The 25,977-nt window shown below is 30.8% G+C and overlaps 4 protein-coding genes and 2 long non-coding RNA genes across 10 annotated transcripts; 5 read left to right on the top strand and 1 right to left on the bottom strand.

Moving 5' to 3' along the window:
* The first annotated feature begins 51 nt into the window (after positions 1–51).
* Positions 52–2,273, top strand: eEF5 (eukaryotic translation elongation factor 5). 3 transcript variants are annotated; one of them, XM_076404733.1, is made up of 4 exons: positions 52–144; positions 611–846; positions 1,615–1,853; positions 1,978–2,273. In XM_076404733.1, the coding sequence occupies exons 2-4, from the start codon at positions 645–647 to the stop codon at positions 2,017–2,019; spliced, it is 483 nt and encodes a 160-aa protein (XP_076260848.1). In that variant the 5' UTR covers positions 52–144; positions 611–644; the 3' UTR covers positions 2,020–2,273. The 3 variants fall into 3 exon arrangements, with proteins under 3 accessions (XP_076260848.1, XP_076260870.1, XP_076260859.1); XM_076404755.1 differs by lacking the exon at positions 52–144 and adding an exon at positions 265–388; XM_076404744.1 differs by lacking the exon at positions 52–144 and adding an exon at positions 312–463.
* A 7,695-nt stretch (positions 2,274–9,968) lies between these two features.
* On the top strand, positions 9,969–11,012 carry geminin (geminin DNA replication inhibitor). The gene is made up of 4 exons (XM_076405100.1): positions 9,969–10,158; positions 10,211–10,320; positions 10,376–10,640; positions 10,699–11,012. The coding sequence occupies exons 1-4, from the start codon at positions 10,099–10,101 to the stop codon at positions 10,777–10,779; spliced, it is 516 nt and encodes a 171-aa protein (XP_076261215.1). The 5' UTR covers positions 9,969–10,098; the 3' UTR covers positions 10,780–11,012.
* A 196-nt stretch (positions 11,013–11,208) lies between these two features.
* Positions 11,209–12,611, top strand: LOC143197036 (uncharacterized). Its single transcript, XM_076405086.1, has 7 exons — positions 11,209–11,248; positions 11,302–11,392; positions 11,457–11,624; positions 11,750–11,890; positions 11,959–12,061; positions 12,137–12,284; positions 12,334–12,611. The coding sequence occupies exons 1-7, from the start codon at positions 11,238–11,240 to the stop codon at positions 12,479–12,481; spliced, it is 810 nt and encodes a 269-aa protein (XP_076261201.1). The 5' UTR covers positions 11,209–11,237; the 3' UTR covers positions 12,482–12,611.
* A 495-nt stretch (positions 12,612–13,106) lies between these two features.
* LOC143197027 (uncharacterized) lies at positions 13,107–17,407 on the top strand. Its single transcript, XM_076405073.1, has 4 exons — positions 13,107–13,654; positions 13,939–14,209; positions 14,267–14,434; positions 14,537–17,407. The coding sequence occupies exons 1-4, from the start codon at positions 13,403–13,405 to the stop codon at positions 16,030–16,032; spliced, it is 2,187 nt and encodes a 728-aa protein (XP_076261188.1). The 5' UTR covers positions 13,107–13,402; the 3' UTR covers positions 16,033–17,407.
* A 2,633-nt stretch (positions 17,408–20,040) lies between these two features.
* On the bottom strand, positions 20,041–25,189 carry LOC143196780 (uncharacterized). 3 transcript variants are annotated; one of them, XR_013005853.1, is made up of 5 exons: positions 23,866–25,189; positions 23,693–23,802; positions 23,351–23,614; positions 20,791–21,169; positions 20,041–20,734 (listed from the first exon to the last, which is right to left on the bottom strand). It is a non-coding gene; the product is annotated as an uncharacterized LOC143196780 (long non-coding RNA). The 3 variants fall into 3 exon arrangements; XR_013005852.1 differs by having other exon boundaries at positions 20,041–21,169; positions 23,693–23,816; XR_013005848.1 differs by having other exon boundaries at positions 20,041–21,169.
* On the top strand, positions 21,075–21,613 carry LOC143196801 (uncharacterized). Its single transcript, XR_013005855.1, has 3 exons — positions 21,075–21,201; positions 21,273–21,343; positions 21,411–21,613. It is a non-coding gene; the product is annotated as an uncharacterized LOC143196801 (long non-coding RNA).
* Positions 25,190–25,977: the final 788 nt, after the last annotated feature.

Here is a 25,977-nt window from a genome sequence, read left to right as displayed (position 1 = left end):
ATTTTACAATATATTATGTAAATATGAGTTCAAGCTTTTAAATTTGCCGCCTAATTTTGGCGCTAGTGTTTTACGGTATCGTTTACTTTTTCCTTGCGCTTGCGTTTTCATTCTCTTTTGGATTAGTTTCCATCTTGGTCACATGTGAGTACATATTTTTTTCTGAATTTGTTTAAAATATGTGGTATTTTTGAGTTGATAGTGTTTTAAAAATATCAGTAAAAGTTTGTTTTCATAATTAGTAGTGCAAATAATTTTGACAATTTCTTATCTGCTGTAAAATCCATCTTTTCGGCCGTTTGACAGGGCATGATTTAGCTGTCTATTCGCGCCATGTTGCCTTAATTGTAGATTTCCAAAAAGAAAATAAGTGTTTTTTTATATATAGGTAGCTAAAATATATATTCTAATAGCTTATTCTTACATATATTCTAACGGAAAGTGGTTGTCCTCTAAAAGACATGTAAGACATTTTCTTTTGTCAGAATAAATAATGCGGCTTCTTTGTGGACCACATGTACCTATGCCGCGTGTGCAACTAGCTTTTTATCACATTTTATGATATATAATATTATCTTTACTACTAACAATTACCTTACTGTTTATTTAGTTTTAAAGGTCTGCCATAAATAACTTATTATACCATGGCTGATATTGATGACACCCACTTCGAGACTGGAGACTCTGGGGCCTCCGCAACCTATCCTATGCAATGCTCTGCGCTGCGTAAAAACGGATTCGTCATGTTGAAAGGGAGACCCTGTAAAATTGTAGAAATGTCCACCTCCAAAACTGGAAAACACGGACATGCCAAAGTTCACTTGGTTGGAATTGATATTTTCTCAGGTACACAAAGTTTTCTTCGCTTCTATTGAGTAGTATATGTGAAATTGCATTGTGTATATTAATTATATTGTATCTTTTAATGTATATAAGATACCTTTATTAGTTCATGGTTAATTTTTGCTTAATTTTTCTTAATATATTGACCTACCTAGAATTAGTAAAGTGCTGAAGAATTGTAAAGTTGGTATTGCAATTTTTGTTTTGACTTTAGTTAGTAGATAATGCAATTTTATAAGTAAATTGGAAAAAGGTGCTGATGTTTATAGTAGAGTTATATAGTACCTCATTAATTATTTCCTTCATTTGCAATATTCTAAAGTTAGATTTATTAAATTTTGTTATTCAATCTGTCATGAAAATTGAAGTAAGTCATTGATTTTTGTCTAATCAATAATTTGGTGAGGTCAAGGATGAGTGCCTATGAAGTTGTTTATGCTCAATGATTAAAATATAGCATTAACAATAACAAGAACATAATGATGAAAATATAAAATGATAACAAGGAAGACACTGTCACTCACATTTTAATTAGTCTGTGTCTTTTAGTGCTTCAATTTTTAACATTTCTGTTATTAGTGTTAGTTCATCCCATACTAGTCTATCTGCAAGATTATACATCGATAGTTTATAAGAAGCAATTATAATTTAAATATTTCTAACTTTTTATAGCCATATTTATTAAAATTGTGTGTTTAATTTAATTTTTACTATAATTTAAGTAATTATACCAAAGCTTACTTTCTATAAATATGCAAAATTGAATTTCAGGCAAAAAGTATGAAGATATTTGTCCATCTACACACAATATGGATGTGCCACATGTAAAACGTGAGGATTACCAGTTGACTGACATATCTGACGACGGTTACCTCTCTCTTATGTCTGATAATGGAGACCTTCGTGAAGATCTCAAAGTTCCAGAAGGAGATGTGGGCACCTCCCTAAGGGCCGAATATGATGCTGGCAAAGATATATTATGTACTGTATTAAAATCATGTGGCGAAGAAGTAAGTTTTATTTTAAATTATTAGTTTATTCCTTTTATATATGTTATTTTTAATATATTAATATTTATTTAATGTCATATTCAAGATATATGTTATTTTTAACAATCTATTTATTAATTTTTAGGTAGTAATTGCAGTTAAGACAAATACTGCTTTGGACAAATAATGGCATGGAAAACAGGGGAGGTCCATTACAGCGAAAATTATGAAACTATTATCTACCAAGTCCAGAGGTCCTCTCCTTTACAATAAGCTATTCTTTATATTTGTATTGGACCAGTTGTAACAGCTTACTGTAAACTACACCGTATAGGCAGAGAATAACGTCAATACGATGTTCCATTTTACATCTTGTACTTTTATTTGTTGGCAAATTTTTTGCAACAGCTATAATGTTCAATAAAAATAATTTAATTTTAACTCTATGTAAATTTTTTTAAATCATTTTTTTACCGTCTATGGAACCACCTTACTCTGCCAAATGATTCTCAATATTTCATTTCGCTGGTTACTTTTATCATTATTTACGATTTAGTTGGGGCAACGAATAAGGTGATTCTATCCTAACTTGTTGACATAATTTAATTAAATAAAATATAGCATTTTTAAAGACTTGTTTTGATATTGTTTAGAATAAGTTACATTTACAAATTTAACCATTTAATTGGTTGGCAATACTTTTTACTGGAATTGGTTAAAAAATATAAACTTCAATCCATGTCGGACTTTCATTCTTAGTTTTTCCATATGTTTATTTTTGATACGCTTAAAATGAGATTCCAACCAGTAACAAATAGATAACATTAGAAATCAGATTGTGTTTTTATTTACTTATCTTGAAATTAGTTATTAAGATATATTCTTTAAATAATCTATTTGAATTTATTGTTGATTGACAGAAGTAATTTGCTTTCACAGTAATTTTTTATTGAATATTTAATGTCTATAGATTATTAAACTTTAAAAGAAATTCAATAAGCGCACGCTATGTAATGTGATAACACTATAATTGTAAATATTTTGCATTTTTTGTCAAAAGTTTAAAAATTATTTCTTAGGATATTACTACATATTTATTTAAATAAAATATATAACACAAACTGTGTTATTAAAACGAACACAAGTTTCGCTTCAATCGATAATTTCTATCCAGGCATTGTTCCCCTAACATTCAATTGTCAAAAAAATTATAATTGTCGAATGAATATAGTAATCACTAAATCATGTTTAGGAATATTTTTTTGTAACGGCATATCAATACGAAGATGCACATTTTCTTATCATAATAATTTTGATGAAGAAAAAGAGATAATTCTTGAGTGCTGAATGGACTGTTTTCTGTTAATTTGGCAAGTGGTAGCGTAAAATTTATTTTGTATTCCAATGTTATTTTGGCTAGAATGGAATAACGATCATAATTTATTTTTAATCATCTTTTATTATTAGATTCTAAAAGTAATCTATGAAATGTGCAACATATTAATGATAAAGTGACATATAATTATTAATTGTTATAGTCTTTTTAAATGAAATTATAATTTTATTTATATTTTTTTTCATATTTAGTTTTGATTCCTAGGGGATATATGTTTTAGCTATACTTATATATTTCAAACATAACTGATTCCGGTAAAAATTTAAGATTTTTTACACGCCTATTAAGTATCATTTTAAAACACTTTAAAATGAAACGTTGCTGCGGTACCCTGTGGACTTGTATTCTGGTCACTTTTTTATCAAAATGATTCCAGATGTTAATAAGCTCTTCATCAATATTTGTTTCTTAAATTTTTGATAATTAAACTTCTCTTATATGCCTTTTATGATTAAATTTCAACTTATTTGTAACAAGTTTTTGAAATGCATTATTTGTAATGTCAAATTTTGTTTCCTTAAATCTGGGATCTAAAAATGCAAGTTATCTACATAGTACTATATACATATATACAGTGAGTGTCTTTAGGTTGACACAATAGAAAACGCGATTAAATAAATTAAAAGAAAGATTTAATATTATAATTTTTTAATATCAAAGCAATGCCTTGAATCAACATGGAAAGAATACTGACAATTTATTTCTGCCGGTAGGTTTAATGCCGAGAACCGTGGTTCGGATCCCATGTTAAATAGTAGGTCCAGTCTAAACAAACCTTCGTTGGTAAAAGGAAACTTTAAAATATAACAAAAAATATTTGTACTAAATTATTTTACTCTTTTTGTAAATCAAAATGGGTTTATTTTTGCATCATTATATCACTAATCAGTCATAATTATTAAAAATAAAGCGTTTAAAAGCGGCTTTATTAATTATTATCTACAATATGAACAAAACATAAAATTATATATTAATATTAGATGACCCGGCCAACTTAGAATCATTTTCACATTTTTTCTGACGATAACAATGGCCCTTCTGATTTTCGGTTAATTAAACATAAAAGTCTACTTCTGGAGAATCTCTGTATGGGCACAAGGGTTGAGTCTTCAACGTTGCTAGTTGTTGAAAATTATGTGTATATTTGAAGAATAGTGTATAATCAAATAAATTATTTTGAATTCACAAGTAAACTTCATCATCATAAAATCTAGTATATCTGTTGAGGCCCAAGTTAAAATATTTTAGTATATATTTTCGTCCCCTATGATTTAAAAAATGTAATGTGAAGAAAGTTTTATATAAACATCTTTTACTTAAAAAAATGTTGGAAAGAACAAAGAGAAAATTACACAATATCTAATTATTTATCAATACAAAAACACTACAATAACAAACCAATGTTATAGTTTTTGTAAATTATTCTTATATTTGAAGAGTATAATATATATTCTGGAATTCACAAATTAACCTAAAATCTCACTTAAAACTCAAGTTCAAATTTAACTAAGTTTACCCTCTATTATTTTAAGCTAATTATTATATCTAAGTTATTTGACCTTTTATAAATATATTTAACTTTAAAAAGAAAAAGAGATAATGAAATATAAAACAACAAAATGTAAGGTAACAAATATAATTTATTTATCAATTTTTAAAAACGCAAGCATCCATTTATGTTTAAAACTACTTGAAAACATATTTCTTAAAACTTGTTTCTTGTTGAATTTTAATACTGTGGATTGACTATATGATCAATGAGCTGTGATTCTGATGAGATATCCTTATATAAAGGAAATCGAGTCATATTTATCGGTAAGTTTACTTTCACAGAATCAACTATTCCTAAAATATGAATAATTCGGTGTAGCACTGAATCCACTTTCCAAAATTAAAATGAAAATAAAATGTACATGCAAAGTTTTACTAAATAATCTGAGATGACAATGTAAAACGGTACAATGTAAAACTTTGTTTGCAATAGGAACTTTGTTGGTTATAGGAACATCTGGACTGAAGTTATTGAGTCAAGTAATTAACGATAAGAATGAGCAGAAAGGGGGATAATGGCTGAACGAGTACAAACTTTACCATTACCTTCTGGAGTTTGTTCTACTAGGCACTACAAATATAGTAAGACAATTTAGAAATTAATGGTAACAATTATGAACAAAAATGTGACTCCTTCAGTTTACCTTCTATATCATTTTGATTTTGATCCACTTCCATTTATACATATTCTGGGCTCGTGGTATCATTTTCACCATCACTAAATTGTACACAAGTACTTAAAGGAAAGTTTAAATGTATCACAAAAATGTCTCACATGGTAACGATCATAAATCTGTTTCATGTTTAATCAAACCAGTTTAGGATTTTTAATGTTTTATATTCATTTCTTAAAGATCGCCAGATATTTTTTTAACTGAAAACGATGATGCATTTCCTCAGTATCTGTGCATCCGGGCACACAACACTTCCTAGAACGAGATTGCATTTCAACTACCGACTTATATATACGTATATACTAATAAAAAAAAATGTAATGTATAAACGTTATAAAAAGCTAACCACCCTGTTCTCTATATAGGGCACATTTAAAATGTCATGCAAAATAAACAAACCATAAGATGAAATGAATGAAACCGTCGCGACTCTAGCATAGCAACTAAAACAAGTATTATGTTAAATGTAGCGACATCTACATGTTGGACGTCGCGAAACATTTCGCCAAAATTTCCTATGAAGTTAAATCTTTATTTCTCTATGGTTGTAGTACGCTATAGTAGTACGTTGGATTGGATCTCTCGATGACTTGTTAATGGCAACGTCGCATAGAAAAACCGTACAGGCGGAAACTACCGAGATAGCTACTACTTATATCGTCCATTACACTATTCTTAACACATGGCTCTTCATATCACAATACAGTCTGTACTGAATGAACTGTCAATCGTATGATATAACATATATATGTTATCATAGTGTGCGAAACAGCGTTGTTATAATGGAAAAGAAAATTGTTGTATAGCATCCAATATATATATTAATATAGTAATAATTTAATAAAAGTATAATGCAAAATAATATAAAAAATGATACATTAAAATGTACTATTAAAACAATTTAAAATATAGCCTAAATATAATTGAACGGAATCAATCATTTGACATATTCTTTAATTTTAACTGGCGAATTAATTAACTAATTGATGATAATATAGATAGTATAAAAAATTAATACATAATTATATTATTACTTTTTAGACGTTTGTACGTGTAACAACCGCTGCAACTTATGGTGTGTATAGACCACAAAACACAGAGGAGTTAGAAGTGTATCTCCCATATATAACCTGTGAGCATTAATTTGCCACCAGAGGGCACCGACTGACAATTTGGATAGCGGGAAATTGAATAAAATAAATATTTATTGAATATGTATTGAAAATAGAAATAAATATTTGAATGAAATAAATATTGAAATAAAATATTTTATTAATAAAAATGCAATTTAAGCTTAAAAATAAATTTTATTTATATATATGTATAATTTTTTATGTTTAATGACAATATATTATACTAACAATACATTAAAACGTAATATAACATATTTAACACAAAACTTATACTTTTAAATGTATAAAATTTAATAAACTATAGAATATGGAACATTTTATATTATATTAAATATAACTCCGCCAAATATAGAGTACAGTACAATATATATGTTGAAGACTATTCATTTTGAAATGTTTTTTTATACTTTCTTTTCCAAATATTTATTGTAACTATATGATTGTACATAATCCATATAGGCTGTTATACTTAAATATTACAATAAAAAATGTTTCATTTTTACCTTTTGCTATTCTGTTCACTTTTCTCATCCACCAAAACAAACAACACCTAACTATTATCTTTATAATTATGTCACGCTCAGAATGCTCAAAACCTTTAGTTGTTTTGAAAAATACAGGCATTTGGTGATTTAAGATATTGGACAGACTGCTTGTTAAGTTTTGTGCATAATCTGGGAATTCAATAGAACAGTCAAGATATTATTTTCCAACAAATTTAAAAAAATTTCTGGCTTGGTTGAATTGCATCTATCATACTGCCGGGCTTTAATAACTTCACTGTTCCACTTCTTCATTGTTCTTCACTCAGGCATTTCCTAACAGATTTGAATCAATGTTTTCTTTCTTCTATGCCATATTTAAAATGGAGGCTTGTTATAGTTTACAAATCAGTTGCAGATACTTAATATCATAAAAGACTTACAATGTAAATAACAAATGGAAACCATATCCCTGTTAAGCAATGCTCTTCTACATTTCAGTTTGTAGTTATCCTGTGTAAAATGTACATTATAAACCCTTTTGCTCTAATTTAAGACCTTACAAGAGATTCCCATCAGTTTCTCATTATTTATAGCTAAAAGCCATTTTTAACATAGAGAAGTATCCCTAGGAAAGCTGGGTATTTTATTTGAAATGGTACTACATCCAGGGACGCAACACTTGAAATGTCTTAAGAATTAAACAAATCATTTTCACTAAAAAAGAACCATAAAAACACAGTTAACAAAATAAGAATATTTAACACGTGAGTTCATAAGTTTTTTAAGTTTGCTTTGTCAGCAATTAAAGAGACGCTTTCAACAAAAACTTTGTCAAAAAAAATTAAACCGAAATTCTTTGTATATAAATCAAATTATTTCTATAGGAAGTCCAAAATATCCAGTAAATTTTTTATTATTTCCACCAAATATAAACATACGTACACTACGCCTTCTTATTTTATCGAAGAGGCTTCTGAAAGCAGAAAGTGTTAAATTTCAGCTTTGCTACCATATTTATACCTCGAGCGACCTGGTGGCAAATTAATGAACTAAAATTCTATATCGTATGCGCACATTTAAGATACCTTTCTAAATTCTCAATATTTTGTGGTACAGACTTGAGCATTCGGCGCACAGAAAAGAAAGTGTGCAGGAAATTGGACTACGTTTTGTCTTATTTTCATCATTGCGCCAAATCCTCTCGAACAAACCGAATATTCAGGTCTGTACCAGGGGTGTGCAACTGTAATGGTAAGTAGTGGGGCAAAGTTTCGCTTAGTCCAGTCATTGGCGGCGCTGACAACGCGAATTTGATTGGTTAGTTTAAAATAGTTATGTAGAAACCTGTAAGGAAAATACTTTGCTTTGATTGGTATGCCATATGCCATTTCGCCTGATTATTTTGTGACGTCATATTTATTGGCCAATAGTATTTAAATGAAAATCAAATTTAAATTTTAAAATTAATTTATTAAAATAAAATTCTATACAAATATACATAAGTGTAAATAATATAAATATATATAAACAAAAAACAAAAAAACAATTATGAACTCATTTCTAGGCAAAATTAAAATATCTATAATTCCTCTATAACGCCTTCCCATATATGTTTAGTGCCATCAATTTTATGGGATCTATTAGAGTTCTAACTTATATTGATAATATTGAACGTAAACTTTAAATCATTCCCTGTTGATGTTACATTAACTTCATTAAACCAAAAATACAATCACACCTCATAATAACTTAAAATTTGGTCTTGAAAATCATTATGGATTGGACAGTTGAAACACTAAAAATTTATGTGTTTCTTAAAGATATTTAGATTTTAGAGTATTTAATCTGTGGAACTACTTAATATAGAATATAGACAAATATTGCAAGTTGTCTCTTTTTCAGAAGTTTTGTTAAATAGCCTGAAATAAGACTAAAATACATTATTAGACTCTTGTTTTCCTCAGAGCAAAATTCTCTGGAACTGAAAATATGGACTCAACTGGTGATTTAACAACCTCAAGTGGTACTAGATCTCCCGTTAAAAAAGAATATAAGTTATCTACCATTTTCATCTTCTTCACAATTTTCTCCGGGAGAATGATGTGAAAAAATTGAAGTGATGAGCCCTTTTAAAGATTTGTCGAACATACTAGGGGAAGGATGCTGTTTCTACCTCCATGATCTCTAATAGATCCAACAAAATTCTTTAAGCAATCTTGGTTACGATTTGTTAGACAGATGTAGTTATTTGTAAATTTAGACAAAATAGATTTCTTTAAGGTAATAAATCCCCTAAAAGTAGCAATTAAAATTTTAATTGATGGCACTATAACAAATATTTTCGTGGAAAAGAAAGTTTCGTAAAATAAGTTGTGGAAAAGAAAGATGAATGACGCAAAGGACAATATAATATATATATTGTCTTATGTGATTTTGTATTTTAAATTAATGTATTAGGAATCTTAACAGACAGGATCTGACACAATTTTAATTAGATAAATAGCCTTAATGTCATTTCATAAATAGAGATGTTGTATTTAATACGGACCTAACCAAATACACATTTTTTTGCAGCAAAGGAATTTAAATATTTTTTCTTGCTAATAATTTGTTTAATGTAATTAAAAAACAATTAGGGTATTAATTCTGTTTTTTTTATAGACGATTGCAGGCAATGCACATATTGCATTTATTACAATGCAATATGTACAAAATAAATTTCAAAATTAAAAAAAAAAATTTTTAAACGATATACCAATATATCGATTTTTGGTATCGCTAATCCCTACCACCAGATACAAAAATATATGGATATTTCGATTAGACCCAACATTACTATATATATATTTATCGATTCTTATTTACATTCTGTATACAAAGTTTACGTCTTATTTGCCTAGATGGCGTTTGAGAAATGTCAAAATGAAAACAGCATATTTTATTCTGAAAAAAGAACCGCGAAATAATCGTTGTTCTGTCTATTTTTGATATATCAAGTAATCTGAATACTTCAGTTTTTCAAACAAAATGATGAAGACCGAGCAATCGAAGAAGGTCATCATCAAAGTCGATTCTAGTTTAGATCAGGTCTGTTTTTAGATTTTTTAGGTTAACTTTTGTATGTATAATAAATTTTCAGGAGAATGTTAAAAATTTGCGAAGAACCCTGAAATCCCTACAACCCGCCGCGACTGATAAAGAGAATTTAGCAGGAAGAGCATTTATATATAAAGATTCAAAAGTATTAGCGTAAGTAGATTTTCTTGGTGTTTAATTAAGATTATTTGCAATAACTATTTTTTAGAGAAAACGAAAATAAGAAACTGAAAGCACTGCTAATGCACAAAGGAACTCAGACTGAACCGTATATTGGTATAGTTGATGATTTAACATCTGAAGAAGCTAGTGTAGATTACTGGAAAAGGCTAGCAGAAAAAAGACAAGAGTCACTTGATGTGAGCTTGCATGAAATAGAAAAGCTTAAGGATGATATAGAAGCTTTACAAGAAGAAAATAAAGTGTGTAAGGAAATGTTAGAGGAATCTAGGCATTTAGTAGAGGTTTTACAGGTTAATAGTAGACTTTTTATAATATCTTATTATTATTAAAAAAATATCCATATTTTAGGAAGTAATAAATGAGACTGAAGGTGAAGGACCATCAGAACAATTATCCGCTGAACAGGATAATTTAGCATCGAATGCATAAATTCTATAATTTATTAGAGTTTTATTAGAGGTCTTTATATCATAAATGCTACCTCTTAGTTTAACATTACATATAAGGAACTGACCACAGACCTAATTAAATCACAATAAGTTCTTCATAGCACTGTAGTATAAGTTCATAAGAAACTTTTCCCGATCATCACTATTTCAAATGTCACATTTTAGTTTTATATAATGGAGTGTGTTTAATAAATTTTGATATGTGAATTAAATGTATTTTGATTATGTTCATAAAATGTTACCCATCTTTGATTATATTTGGTGAGTACATAGTTTTCTTCTAATTTCAATTATAGTGTATGAAATATGTTTCATATTTCAAAAATCAAGTCTACTGTTCTTTTAACTGACATGACATTTTAATTTCAATTGTTTAAAATACTTGAAAAGTTAATACTATTCAAGACATAAAACAATTAAAAAAGTATTTTGAAAACAATGTATTCGAAGTAATTATATTTAAATTTTTTAATTTTTTAAAATTTATATATGTATTATGTAGGTTTTGTGAAGATTATGCAAGAACAGGAATCAGGCGCGAACAACCAATTCAACGAAATGGTTGTCCAACCCAGTTGGCAAATCATTTTCAGGTAATTAATTATTCAGTAGGGTATTGAGTTATTTTTTGTATTTATTCCTAATTTTTTATGTTAGTTAGTGAGTTTTGCTTATAACGAAAATGGCAGCGATAAAGTAAGAGTTTCAAGTGTTAATAACCACCCACTACAGAGTTACTCAACAGGACCAAATGTATTAAGACAGGAACATTATAATTTAAATGGCTCTGGTCAAATACACCAGAAGAAAAATGTGCAAACTCAGGTAACATATGTTTTTAAAGAAGTGCAACTAGGCCAAATTAAGCTTAGTTATTTTAAATTTGCATTAAGTTTAATTTTGTTTATGAATATATACATGATGGATAATTTCATAATGTCATTTCTCAGGGCCAGTTTAATAAAGAAGTACCAGTTCCATTAATGCAACTACCTAAACCTAGGTCCATATCAATTAGAAATAACCAAACAATTTCGTCTGCGTCAAATATCGCATCTAAAGAAAGTAATTTGTCTCTCAGGAAATTTGGTGTATGTATAAGAGGCATACTACCTTTGGTTTGATATGCTTAGTAATTTTTATACTGTCATTTTATCAGGAATCGGAAACAGAACGAACATTTATATTTACTGGTACAGCTGAAAGAATTATAAAATGGGGCAAGATTTTTCAAAATCATTTCTGTTACTTTGAAGTTATTGGTAAGTTTCGTAACACCATAATGTGAACTTTTAGAATTTAATAGTTTAATATATCTAATGTATGTTCGTTTTTAGCTGGTGTTATATCATTAGCCGAAGGTAGATTTCAGTTTGAAACTACTATGTTATTGCGTGATAAAAAAGGGCCCATATTGCAAGTTACTTATTTCTCCACTGCTACTCATATTGATATAGAAGATTTCCATATAGGACAAATGTTGAGGTGGGTTAAATAATTATTGAGTTGACCATATGGATAGTTTTTATTTTAGAATTGTTGGAAGAATGACAGGAACCAATACTATGACCGCACACACGATAAGGGCCGCCACTGGTGATGAAGTAGAGGCTCTGCCAAGGATGTGCCATATCTGTGATCAAGCAATTACTTCATTTTGTGGTGATGCTTTGTCACGTTAACAAAATCATGTTGGGCCCTTTTGGCATCATAGTTTATAGTATCAATCATGTAATTATACTTTGAGACTATGTTTAGTTCATTTATGTTTAATTTAATAAAAATTCATAATTAAAAATATTTTGAAAATTATATATATCACAGTTTTTTTATGTTTTGTTACTATTTGTTCGGTGTTAAAAATAACTTAATGTGCTGAATTTGATAGATTCATGGAATTACAAAAAAACGTTTTGCTAATCTTATATATAAAAATGAATCGCAAAATATGTTCCTAAGCGCATAACTCAACAACGCCTGGACCAATTTGGCCAAATCTTTTTTTAAAATGTTCGTTGAAGTTCAGGGATGGTTTTTACGGCGAGAAAAATTAGAATTATTGCTGGAAAAACCCTAAAAATAGCCCTTTTTGTTTGAATTTGTTTCGTGTATCAGTTGACAATTCATCTGTCATCTGTCAAAAGTCATCTGTAACAGACAACTTTTTTTTTTAAATTTGATATGACTTGAACTCAAATCCTTTTAATCCGTACGAATTGTTTTATTTATTTAAAATTTTTTATTTGTTTAAAATTTAATTCAAATTTTAAATAAATAAAACAATTTGTACGGCTTAAAAGGATTTGAGTTCAAGTCATATCAAATTTAAAAAAAAAAGTTGTCTGTTACAGATGACTTTTGACAGATGACAGATGAATTGTCAAGTGATACACGAAACAAATTCGTATATCGTGTTTTGTGCAGAGTGTTTAGTTAGTTAGTGTTTGTTTAGTTCGTGATTAGTGAAAAAATAATTTATATTTTATTTGCGTGGAGCGCGAGCGCGACATTCAACTAATAATCGCGCAAGTTTGAATCCAGCTGCTTTCAGTTACGATGTGTCAATTGACTACAGTAACTACCAATGTGTTGTTATTGGTTCTATGAACTTGGTTTGCTCACACTGTAAGGCATTAAAATACAAAAACGATGCCAATGGATTGTGTTGCGCAAATGGTAAAGTGAAATTGATACAATTGGATCCACCACCAGAACCATTGTACTCATTGGTTTCAGGAATAGGAACAGATTCTATACACTTTTTGACACATATTCAACAATATAACAATTGCTTTCAAATGACTTCATTTGGGGCAACAAATGCAGTTCGGGAAAATTTTATGCCAACTTTCAAGGTATGTATTATAGCAGTTACTCATAATTATTTTAGCGAACAAAATTTTCTGTCACCAAAGTTAAGATGTGTTACTAATCTTCAATTTCTTAATCATTACGAAATATATCACTTAGTCATCATATTATATGGTGATTCAGTTTCAGTGACACTTTTATTATATTTTATATTTGATAGATATTAGTTAAAACTAAATATATACTTTTTAAGATCAAATATTATTTAAGTTTGATCATTGACAATCCATTAATTTATACCACACCATAATATTTTTTTTATTTACAGATACAAGGGCAAATATATCACAGAGCAGGTTCACTGTTACCAGTGTCAGATAGCGACAACAAATTCCTGCAAATTTATTTTATGGGCAATTCACCACAAGAAATTGATCTGCGTTGTGCACATAACAATTTAGTAAAAAGGTCTATTGTAGAACAATTACAAACTTTATTTCATCAACACAATCAATTGATTATATTGTTTAAAACTGCCCTGGATCTGATGCCATCCGATAATCACAAAATTGTAATCAGAGCTGATAAAACACCTGCAGGTCAACATACAAGACGTTTTAATGCACCAACTATTGATGAAGTTGCTATCGTTGTAGTTGGAGAAAACTTGGAATCCCGTGATATTGTTTTACATCGTCGGAATTTTCAATTACAACCTATAAAGGAAACACACCGCTCATATGATGCACTGCAATATCCCATTATATTTTGGCAAGGTGAAGATGGCTACGATTTATCAATAAAAATGATAAATCCCATTACAGGTAACTAAAATATTAGTTTAGCTATGGCGATAATATCTCAGTCACTATATTATGTATTTTAATTTTATATTTGAATGTTATTAAAACAAAATCTGTTTACAGGTTCTGAAACCAACAAAAAAGTCAGTTCAATGAACTATTATTCATACCGCCTAATGATTCGGGAAAATGCAGATAATCGCATATTGAAATGTCGGCGATTATATCACAAATATGTTGATGACATGTATGTTAAAATTGAAACGGAGAGATTAACATTCATCAGGTTGAATCAAACCAAACTCCGATCTGAAGAGTATATTCACCTTCGAGATGCGATTAATACTGATGGAAATGCACAGAATGTCGGTCGGATGACTATTCTTCCAGCAACATACATCGGAAGCCCTCGGCATATGCACGAATATGCTCAAGATGCCATGTCGTATGTTCGTCATTATGGTACAGCAGATTTGTTCATCACATTTACATGCAATCCGCAATGGATAGAAATTAAGCAGGAGTTATTACCTGGGAAATCATCCATTGATCGTCATGATATTACAGCCAGAGTCTTTAGACAAAAGTTGAAATCTTTAATGAATTTCATCGTAAAACATAATGTGTTTGGTGAGACACGCTGCTGGATGTATTCTGTGGAGTGGCAGAAACGAGGATTGCCACATGCACACATTTTGATTTGGTTGGTTGAAAAGATAAGGCCAAATGAAGTTGATGCAGTGATATCAGCTGAAATCCCTAATGTACAAGTAGATCCTGGATTGCATGAGGTAGTTATCAAAAACATGATACATGGTCCCTGTGGAACTCTTAATCAAAATTCACCGTGTATGATGGATGGTAAATGTTCAAAACGATATCCACGGATATTAATATCGGAAACAATTACTGGTAATGACGGTTATCCATTGTATCGTCGCAGATCGACAGCAGACAATGGAAAATCAACAATTGTCAAATTAAATCAACAAGATATTGAAATAGATAATCGTTGGATTGTTCCATATTCACCCATTTTATCAAAGACATTCAAAGCACACATCAACGTTGAATCTTGCCATTCAGTGAAATCGATTAAATACATTTGCAAATATGTAAGCAAAGGGAGTGATATGGCTGTGATTGAAATTGGTGCAGAGAATTCTAATGATGAAGTTACCCAATACCAAATGGGCCGCTATGTCAGTAGTAATGAAGCAGTTTGGCGAATATTTTCTTTTCCTATTCATGAGAGACACCCTTCTGTTGTTCACTTAGCTGTGCATTTAGAAAATGGACAAAGAGTGTATTTTACAGCACAGAACGCAGTACAAAGAGCTGCTCAGCCACCATCTACTACATTAACCAGTTTTTTTGAGACATGCCAAAACGATGATTTCGCACAAACATTGCTATATTCTGAAATGCCAAAATATTATACCTGGAATCAATCCTCAAGGAGATTTATACGACGGAAACAAGGAAAACCAGTTCCAGGATATACAGATGTATATTCCACCGATGCGATTGGCCGGATTTATTCAGTACATCCAAGCAATGATGAATGTTTTTATTTACGACTGCTATTAGTCAATGTACGTGGCCCAACATCATTCTAATAGTTAGGAAATGTTGATGATGAATTGTGTGGATCCTACAGAGAAGCCTGTCAACGTTTGCAATTGCTTGAAAATAACGCTCATTGGGATCAAACTCTCAATGATGCTGTAATATCATCACACGCTCATCAAGTACGAACATTGTTTTCTATAATCATATCTACATGCTTCCCATCAAACCCAATTGATTTGTGGATCAAGTACAAAGATTATATGTGTGATGATATTTTGTATCAAATACGGAATAGAATGGGAAATCCAAATATACAAATCAGTGAAGAAATTTACAATGAAGCATTGATTTCAATTGAGGACATGTGCTTGATAATGTCAAACAAACTATTAATTCAATTAGGCCTGACCGCGCCCAATCGTCCAATGCATGACGCTTTTAACCAAGAGTTGCATCGAGAAAGACTGTATGATCTCAACGCTTTGAAAGAATAAATTCAAACAAATCTTCCACTGTTAAATGAACAACAGAAGTATGTATTTGAAACTCTTATGAAAGTAACAAATGATGAAACTGGAGGGATTTATTTCTTAGATGCACCTGGTGGTACAGGAAAAACTTTTTTTATTTCATTAATATTAGCAACAATTCGCTCACAAAATAAAATTGCACTTGCACTCGCTTCGTCGGGAATCGCAGCAACTTTGCTTGAAGGTGGTCGAACAGCCCATTCAGCACTAAAATTGCCATTAAATATGCAAAGCAATGAAACTCCAACCTGCAACGTTTCGAAGAACTCTGCAATGGCAAAGGTTTTGCAGCAATGTAAATTGATTGTTTGGGATGAATGCACGATGGCACATAAAAAATCTTTGGAGGCTTTAGACAGAACCTTAAAAGATCTACGTAGCAATAATAACCGATTTGGTGGTGCAATGATTTTATTAGCAGGAGATTTTCGTCAAACATTGCCAGTGATTCCACGATCAACGCCAGCTGATGAACTCAATGCATGTCTAAAGTCCTCCAATTTGTGGAAACATGTTAAAGTACTTCATTTAAGCAAGAATATGCGTGTCGAGTTGCAAAATGACCAATCTGGAAACATATTCTCTAAACAACTCATTGACATTGGTAATGGCAAATTTCCTATAGACATGTTGACGGCTTGCTTTTGCTATGACTATAAACAAGTCCCAGGGGCAATCATTAAGTGTTTGTGGTATTAATCTAGAAAACCCATGTTTCTCACATGGTCAATTGTATGTTGCCTGTTCCCGTGTTGGAAAACCATCAGATTTGTTTATCTATGCGCCAGGTAATCAAACAAAAAACATCGTATACCACAAAGCAATATAATGATAATAATAATAATAATTATGATTCACATGATTAACAATAAAGCGATTACTTACTTTTCAATCCTTATATATGTTTTATTTAATTATTTTTTATTCACAACGCCCTATCACCAGGGTGATGGTTCTGTTCAGGAGAATTTTTTAAAATACGTAGGCACAAAAACTGCCACATTACAAATCTTTTTGACAGGACGAAGTCTGTCGGGTCAGCTAGTTTTTAATATTTTTGATTTTTATGCCTCGTGTAGACAGAATTGTCTTAATAAATATGCTTGAATGTACAATCAAATCCAACTTGAACAGTTTGTGTATAAATATTATTTATATTCAAATTATTTTAATTATAACTTACACTGTACAGTGCATAACTTTTTATTTGAAGTATCTAGGAGACTCTACTTGTCTTTTCTCTCTAGTTTTTAAAATAATAATATAATTTTAAAAATAAGTGCTCAGTCTGTTCACTCAAAAAACCTCTGTACGCCATTCCGTGCTTTAAAATAGATGATTTTAGATAGCCACTAATAAAGTCAAAAGCTGATCTTGTGCTTTATGTAAATAATGTCACTGTATGGTACGTACAAGCTTAATTTTTGAAAGACAAAGAGAATCATAACAATATTTGGTGGATGTTATTCCACAAATCTATGCGGATTAGGTCTGATGTATGTACTGCAATGTCTGATGTACATGCAAATTTAGCAATTCCGTTGTAAATTAAAATGTTCCTTCAGCTTGATCTTTTATTAAGTCTTAGTCTAAGTCATGTCTAAGTGTGTTAAGTGGTATTAAGATTTTTATTGTCACATTTATTGACATTTTTGTCTAGCGTCGCCAACATTTCTCTTTTTATTCGCCGTTATCATTAACAAAACAATATCAAAAAAATTACCTCCTTAAGCAATATATTGTGGTGATTCAACTTATTTTATTACAAATCTCCGTTGCCCAACTTTCAACATAGGTAAGTGACTATTTTCTAAAATTACTGTGGTGTTTTTAATGGGTTTTACTCTATATTTTAAATAGAAAATATGTTAGTTTTTTTGTATGTTACCTTCATAACTAGAAAGGATAGGAAAAAAGCTAGAAACTAATTGTTGAGTACAGTGTGGTTAATAGATGGTTATTTTTAACAGGTTAATTGAAAAGTCCCCGGTCTGCCATAGTAAAACACATTTTTTTGGTAAAATTATTTCTTTTTAATTAAACTAAATTCCACTATTCAAAACTATAATTAAACTATTCAAAATTAAAAAATTAAATTCCCTTCAAGGGTAATATACTGACTATATCACCCTCTAACTTTTCGATACCATTTTTGTTGTACAATTTGTCCCTTGCTTCAAAATAGGCCTCAGTTTCGGCGATCGCCTATTCATTTGATGAATGTTTTCCCGGTGAGCATTATTTTGAGATCTGGGCACAGGAAATAGTCGCTGGGGGCCAGATGTGGATAATACGGTGGATGAGGAGGCAATTCGAAGCCCAATTCATGTATTTTTGCCATCGTTTTCATTGACTTGTGACACGGCGCATTGTCTTGGTGAAGCAGGAGTTTTTCGGCGATTTTGTCTTTCAAACGATCCAATAACGCTATGTAATAGTCGCTGTTGATGGTCCTTCCTTTTTTAAGGTAGTCAATGAAAATTATTCCATGTGCATCCCAAAATACAGACGCCATAACCTTGCCAGCCGACTGTTGCGTTTTCCCACGCTTTGGAGCGGGTTCATCGTGTGAAGTCCACTCGGATGACTGTCGATTGGACTTCGGAGTGAAATGATAGAGCATGATCACATATCGACGCAAAAACTCGGGTTCATTACGCTTGATCATCTTCAAACAAAGCTCAAAAGTGAGCTCGCGCGGCACCCACTTTGCATAGAGCTTTCTCATACCCAAATATTCGTGAATGATATGAAGTACACGTTCAGTTGATATATTTAGTGTCTGCTATTTTACTCAATTTCAATTTACGGTCATTCAAAATCATTTTGTGGATTTTTTAATGTTTTCGTTGGTAGCAACCTCTTTTGGGCGTCTACTGCGTTCACGTATGGAATTAATTCTAGTAGCGCCATCTATGTGTTAGGACGGGGACTTTTCAATTGACATGTTATATGTTGATTTTTTCTTTTAAGTAAAATTAGTAGTAATATTACATTATTCTATTGTTTCCGCTTTTTTTCGATTACTATTGCTAATATTTGCACAAGTTTCATATATGTTCTGAACAATAATACATTGAATAATAATGTCCCTACCATTTTTGATAAAGTTAATTTTTTATGTTAATAATTACCTTATATGATTGTTGAACATCTTTCCTCTCACCAGTTGATAAACAGTTTTTCCATGTTATTTGGTAAATTTTTTGCTTAGTAGGGATTAATATGTACAAAAATATAATTTCTTTATAAAAGTTTTTTAAATCAATAAAAAATAAGACAAACATCACTCACATTTTTAAGGCATTGTTTTATTCTTATGATACATTTCATTTTGTTGATAATTTCCAATAGAAAGTAGAAATCTAGAGTAGTAGAAGTTAAATATTACTTCATATTTCATAACAATATTCTTGTAAGGAAAATATAAATCCTTTAATTTTTCATGTTTTTTTATACCTTTTTTTATACAAATATATATTATTATCAATCATTAATTAAGATATTAAACATATATTTATCATTCAAAAACATCTTTCTAGTGGTTGTTAAATTATAAGGAAAAAACGGGGTTATTTTGTCGAAACCAAAATCTCTGTTATTCATAATCCTTCCATTCTCGTTCAAATTTGTCGGCCTGATTCGCGGCTTCTGGGACAAGGTTTCGTTTGTCGCTAAGCCCTGAAAGTCATGCGGGAAACAAAATTGAACCTTTTGAAACCTGCTCAGTTCAAACTGTTCATGCGCCGTTTGTATTTTGAATTTTCCTTGTTCATTCGACCCCAATGATCAGGTTTGCAACCCCCAATACACTTACCGCTGTGGTGGTGATTATTTTTGTGTATTCGCTTCCTGATTTGCTTCCTCCTCTATTTCATAAAGAATTCGATTGGTATGCTTTGCTAAGCCAGTTTAATAGATTGTAGGGGAACAAAAAATATTTCGAAATGGTCAAATCGTTTGAAAATTTGGCAGGTTGTTGTACAACCAAGTTTGATATGGAAGATTAAATATCACATTGAGATATTTGGTAACTGGCAATTCTTATTATTCTTATGGATTTAAACTATTAACTATTTAAACGTAAGTAAATAATGTGATATAAAGCTAAAAATATCTTAACATTGCAGGTGCTTTCATTGATTTAAATTTGTGATGTTGTCTTCTGTTGATGGTGATTCAATTTCTGATTTTTTACATAACTATGTTGGGGCTATAACTAAAGGTGGATGTATTTTCGAGGCTTTGAAGGTTTAGGTGTACTATTATCTTTACCTGTTTTTGTATAGAATGTCACATTATAGATCAATTTTTCAGCTGAAATTGTTTGATGTCCCTTTACTGCTTTTAATTTATTCTCTTACCACCAATGTGGTATTTATCTTCAATGTCATTATTGTTTGATTGTACTTTATCCGCTAAATCTACTAAGTCCTGTTTATTTTGTTTGATGGCATTCGTCTTTTCCTTTTGTTACAAGTATTTCGTTGATATCTGTTTTAAAATTATGAGTCTCCAGATTTCTGTGTGGTTATTATAATTCTGTAAGTTTTTGTATATGTAGAGAGAAGAAAACGGTATTAGAGGTGCTTCCGCTTTGATGATTGCTATGATTGATTTCATCCTGATTCTTCTTCACAACGAGTGAATCTACCTAAAAGACAATACAATTTAAAAAAAGTTTAGGTAAGTTTAAGTGTTAAAAGGTTTAGAAGGGTTTTTAATGAAATGAGTCGGATAACAATATTTTATTTCAGATTCCAGAACTTCAGCAGGGTGGCAAAAAGTGGAACAAAGTTTTAAAAACAATTTGAAAACTAGATGGATGGTAAGCATATTCTTATCAAAAAAAATCATGAACATTTAGACAAATTATTATAGTTATAAAGGTTAAGTTTTATGTATTTTGCATCACGGTTCAAGTTATTCTTGGAGCCTGTTGCTATAAACATTGAACGAATGTATGTTTTTGTTTTGATAGATCGTACATTACAGATTTTATTATAGAGAAGTGCAAAAAGGAATTATATAATAAAAACATCTGTAGATTACGAAGACATACTTAATGGTACTGTTACACCTAGAGAACGGAGACAAATAAGTAACTTACTAGGTTTGGACAGGAAAAACCCAACATAATAAGTAAGTATTTCAATGAAGCAAGTTAGAAATAAATATAAAATTTTATACCAGTAAAAGGACAAATCCGTTTCAAGAAAAAATGATTGCGTAAAAAATCTGCGTAAATGTGTACAGTAGTATGTATTTTTATACTTTTAATGCAATTTGAATTAATTAGAAATAAAAACCTAACAGATTGATACAAATATGCTTACCATTTTGTGTTCCAAAATGTCTTTCAATTCATCTGTTCTTATGCCATTCCTTCCGGTTTCTGATAGTGAGGTGAATAGAAGTAAATCGATGTACCATAATGTCGTTTCGAAAATTTAACATTTCCAGAAGTACCGAAAAGTCATTATCGGGTTTTTCGGAAAGTATTGGCCATTCGATTCCATACATCGTGTCCAAGGAAAAGTTGATAATCGGACGGGGCAAGGTCTGGAGAGTACGTGTGCTTTCAGCCCTTCTTTGACCGGTTTTGCTTTATGAGACGGTACGTGCTGTACAATTACTTTACGGTGCCATTCTGGACATTTTTCGATCATTGCATGATTCAAATTGTTCATTTTTTGTCGATAGCGATCACAGTTAACTGTTTTACCATATTTCAATAGTTCGTAATACACCACAGCACTCTGATCACACCAAACTCAGAGTATTGTCTTGCAACAGAAGCGATTTGTCCTTGGATTCGATCGGCTGGCTTAGCTAGGTGATAGATACCATTGATTTGTTGCGCTTATTGTTTTCAAAATGAATTCAGTTTTCATTACCCCTCACTATTCGATGCAGAAATGACTTCCGATCATATCTCTGAAGCAGAATTTCATATGCGATATTTCGATTTTCCATTTGCCAGTCAGTCAATTGATGTGGCACTCATCTTCACATCTTCTGGATTTTCCCCGTTGCTCGTAATCGGTCATTAATCGTTTCTTGGGTCACATTTAATGCTTCTGCTAATTGTATTTGAGTTTGGGTTGGGTCTTCATTCAATAACTCTTGAAGTTTCACATCTTAGACGTTCTTTCTCTCGCACATCGAAATCGCCACAATTTTCAAAATCATGCTTCACATGTTTTTAAGGTTACAGCATGCTTACCTTTAGTTTCTATCAGCAAACGATGGCTTTCAGCGGCGTTTTCAGTCACGAAACCTGACATTTTCAAAGATATATAAATCTATGACGATGATGTTCTATGATTTCTATGTTACTTTCACAAAATATAATATGAATAGTTTTTAAACTTGATGCAAGAATAAGGAAACTTAGAAGCGCATCTCTTACGTTCAAATTGGTTCTACGTTACGCTCGGAATCCCCGTATGAGGGCGCTTACGCATGCACCGTATGACAGTTAGCAAAATGTTTAGCGGGAATTTTAAAAATTTGAGAGGGAAATTTAAACATGTATAGTAAAAATGTTTAGCGGGAAATTAAAAAAAAAAATTTAATTTTACTGGGAAAATAAAAAATAAACATATTTAAATAAATTTTATTGATATATGAAAATTACATTAATTTTCCTTGACCATATATTAAGATATAAGATATTGATGTAATCACAGAGATATATCCACTACCCAAAACACGTAATCCACTGATATTATCTTCTCTCTAATATTTAAAACAAACCGAAAACAAACATTAAAATAAGATAATAATGGTTCTGTTGTTTTATTTTTTAGAATCAACTAAATTAACAACCTACCTAAATTGAGGTACATTTCATCAAATATCTGCAACTGCAGTTCGGTTTATACAGTCAAGTTTCTGAACTAACGACCAAAATTAGAGGTTACTACTCTAGCAGCAAAAAGGAACCTTATTCAGTATCTGCATTAATGTTCTTCTAGAAGGCAAGCAGAATATATTCGATAACAGTTTATATCCTCTGCCACTGCATTTCAATAAGGATAAAGCCATTAGTTTTTCATCCAACCTGAAACGAAGTTGATGGGACAGGCTGAGTTATCTGTAAATGAACATATAAATTTTAAGTTAGAACCTCCATTCTCTAATAATAAACATAAGTTTCTTATTATATACTTACTTCTGGGTCTTGTTGTGGTAGAAAAATCTCCTATATATCTATCAGCCTCAAAAACTTATGTATTGCCTTTGGAGGCATATTTTCCTTGTCTTGTAGTAAAGGTAAAGAATCTCAATAAATATTGCTTAATTATTTCAATGCAACAAATCATTATTATTTAACAAAATTCTTACTATTTAAATTACAAGTAGCAACTACATCTTGTTTCAGCCATGGCTTTCCACATTTGGTCCATAGTCTTCATCTTTAAAATGATTATAAACTTTCCTTGACTTACATAGGAGATCATAAGAGATCCCCTTAAGGTTTTCTTTTTATTGAACTAATAAATTAAAATACCCAGAATAATCTAAAATAATTGTTAAATATAAATAAAAACACATACCGAAAAATTTATGGTAAATAAACAACACAAATTACATCACCTAAAAATGGCCGTTAACTGCTTAGGTTAGAATTATTAATACCGAAGCCGAACGAGAGTTAAACACACATATACCACCCAAGATCTGTAATTACTTTCCATATTATTTGATATTTTTGCAAAATTTCAGCTCTATGATTAATGGTCAGAATTAAATCATATCATATCAAACGCGGTTGTATGACAAATTTACTGACTTCCAAAGGATTCGACCGCGTTCTACGATTTGTTGAACGACAACGCCACATATTACGCATTTATCGACTCGGATTGTACAACTTGTCGTACTATAGATTGCGAAGTGTGCCTCCCGTTTTCCTTACGATTCGACCAAGTTGTACGATTTGTTGAACGACAAGTTCACAGATTATGCATTTATCGTTTCGACGGTCGAATCAACTCAGGTTGTACAACATAGACAACTTTCGGGTCTTTTTAAGGTTTTTCATGACATCCTGCAACATCTGAGGCTAAATTTCTTCAATTTCGTGACGAATATTGCCTTTAACATGTTGAATCATTTGGGGATTATTCACATAAACTTTTGATTTTAAAAAATCCAATAAGAAAAAGTCTGGTGCTGTTTAAATCCAGAGATCTGGCTGGCCATGCTAAATCGTCACTTCGCGAAATTAGTCCTCGTGGCAAAAGGTCATTCAATAATTCAATTGTTGAACGAGCTGTGTGTGTTGTGGCCTCATCTTGCTGAAACAACATGTCCTCTAGTCCTTGCCCTTCCATTTCAGGCAAAAGAATATTTCGAATCAGTAACAGTAATTGCAACAACTTGGTTATTTTCAAAAAAGTAGGGACCAATGATTCAGCATGAATACCACAGCATACAGTTGTTTTTAGTGGATTCAATGATGTTCCATGAATTTAGGATTCTGTGTTCCTCAAAACCGATTGTTTTGTTTATTGACGTAGCCACTGAGAAGAATCATTATCAATTTAGACAAAAAATCGAACGATTATTTTCAATAAATATTGTCACTATTTCTGCTCGTTCTTGTGGCGTGTTTTTATCTATAATAAAATTTGGACGTGTATACAACAAAACGGTTAAAGCGAAACTGAGCTAAACGTCAGTTAACCAAGATGCCGCGCAATTAAAATGGTAGCCGGATTTTTGCTCCAGCCTATATCAATAAAATAAAATTACGTAATGACAAATGTAAATAGTTACTTAATTCTACGTACTTAATTCTACGTACTTAATTCTGTTTGGTAATGTACGGTGTATATCAGTATGAGTTTGATTGTTTATAGTTGTTACTAAAAAATATGATGTTGGAATAAATGGATGTTAATAAGAATATATAAGGAATGTATGGGTACTGACACTGTTGTAGGCAATATTCTAAAGTCCTTCCAATAAAACAGCTAATACACGTCGTAGATGACGTCAATATACTGCCAAATGCAGTTTGTAAAAATGTAAAGTTCGTTTGAATATAAGACAATAGTTTTCCTCTCATTCTGTCCTACTTAAAAGGATTTTAAGATTAAAATGCTTCCTGAGGCGCCAGAAAACGAAACTGAATCAGTTTTTAAAATGCGATTTTGTTGGTATTGGTTGACCCTATTGTCAATATTCTACGTTGCAACATTGCGTATTGCAACATCAATATTTTCAATGTTTTGACATGCTGACGTCATGCATTTGATGACATGCATGACATTGATGATGTGCATTGGAATGGCTATACACGTTTGGAGTATGTAAAACATAAATGCTACTAGGTGAAAAAATCAACTTATGAGGAAAATCCAGACATTCAGTACATTTAGAATATTAAGTCTATAAATTAGATTGAAAGGATTTGAAAAATAACAATCGGGACAATGTATTTTATTCCAT

This window comes from Rhynchophorus ferrugineus, unplaced genomic scaffold (genome assembly GCF_030347505.1).
Source record: "Rhynchophorus ferrugineus isolate W39M unplaced genomic scaffold, kcgeb_rfMv2 rfM1, whole genome shotgun sequence".
Classification (NCBI taxonomy): Eukaryota; Metazoa; Arthropoda; class Insecta; order Coleoptera; family Curculionidae; genus Rhynchophorus; species Rhynchophorus ferrugineus.
The sequence above is the reverse complement of the archived record's forward strand: the minus strand, read 5'-3'. Positions and strand labels throughout refer to the sequence as shown.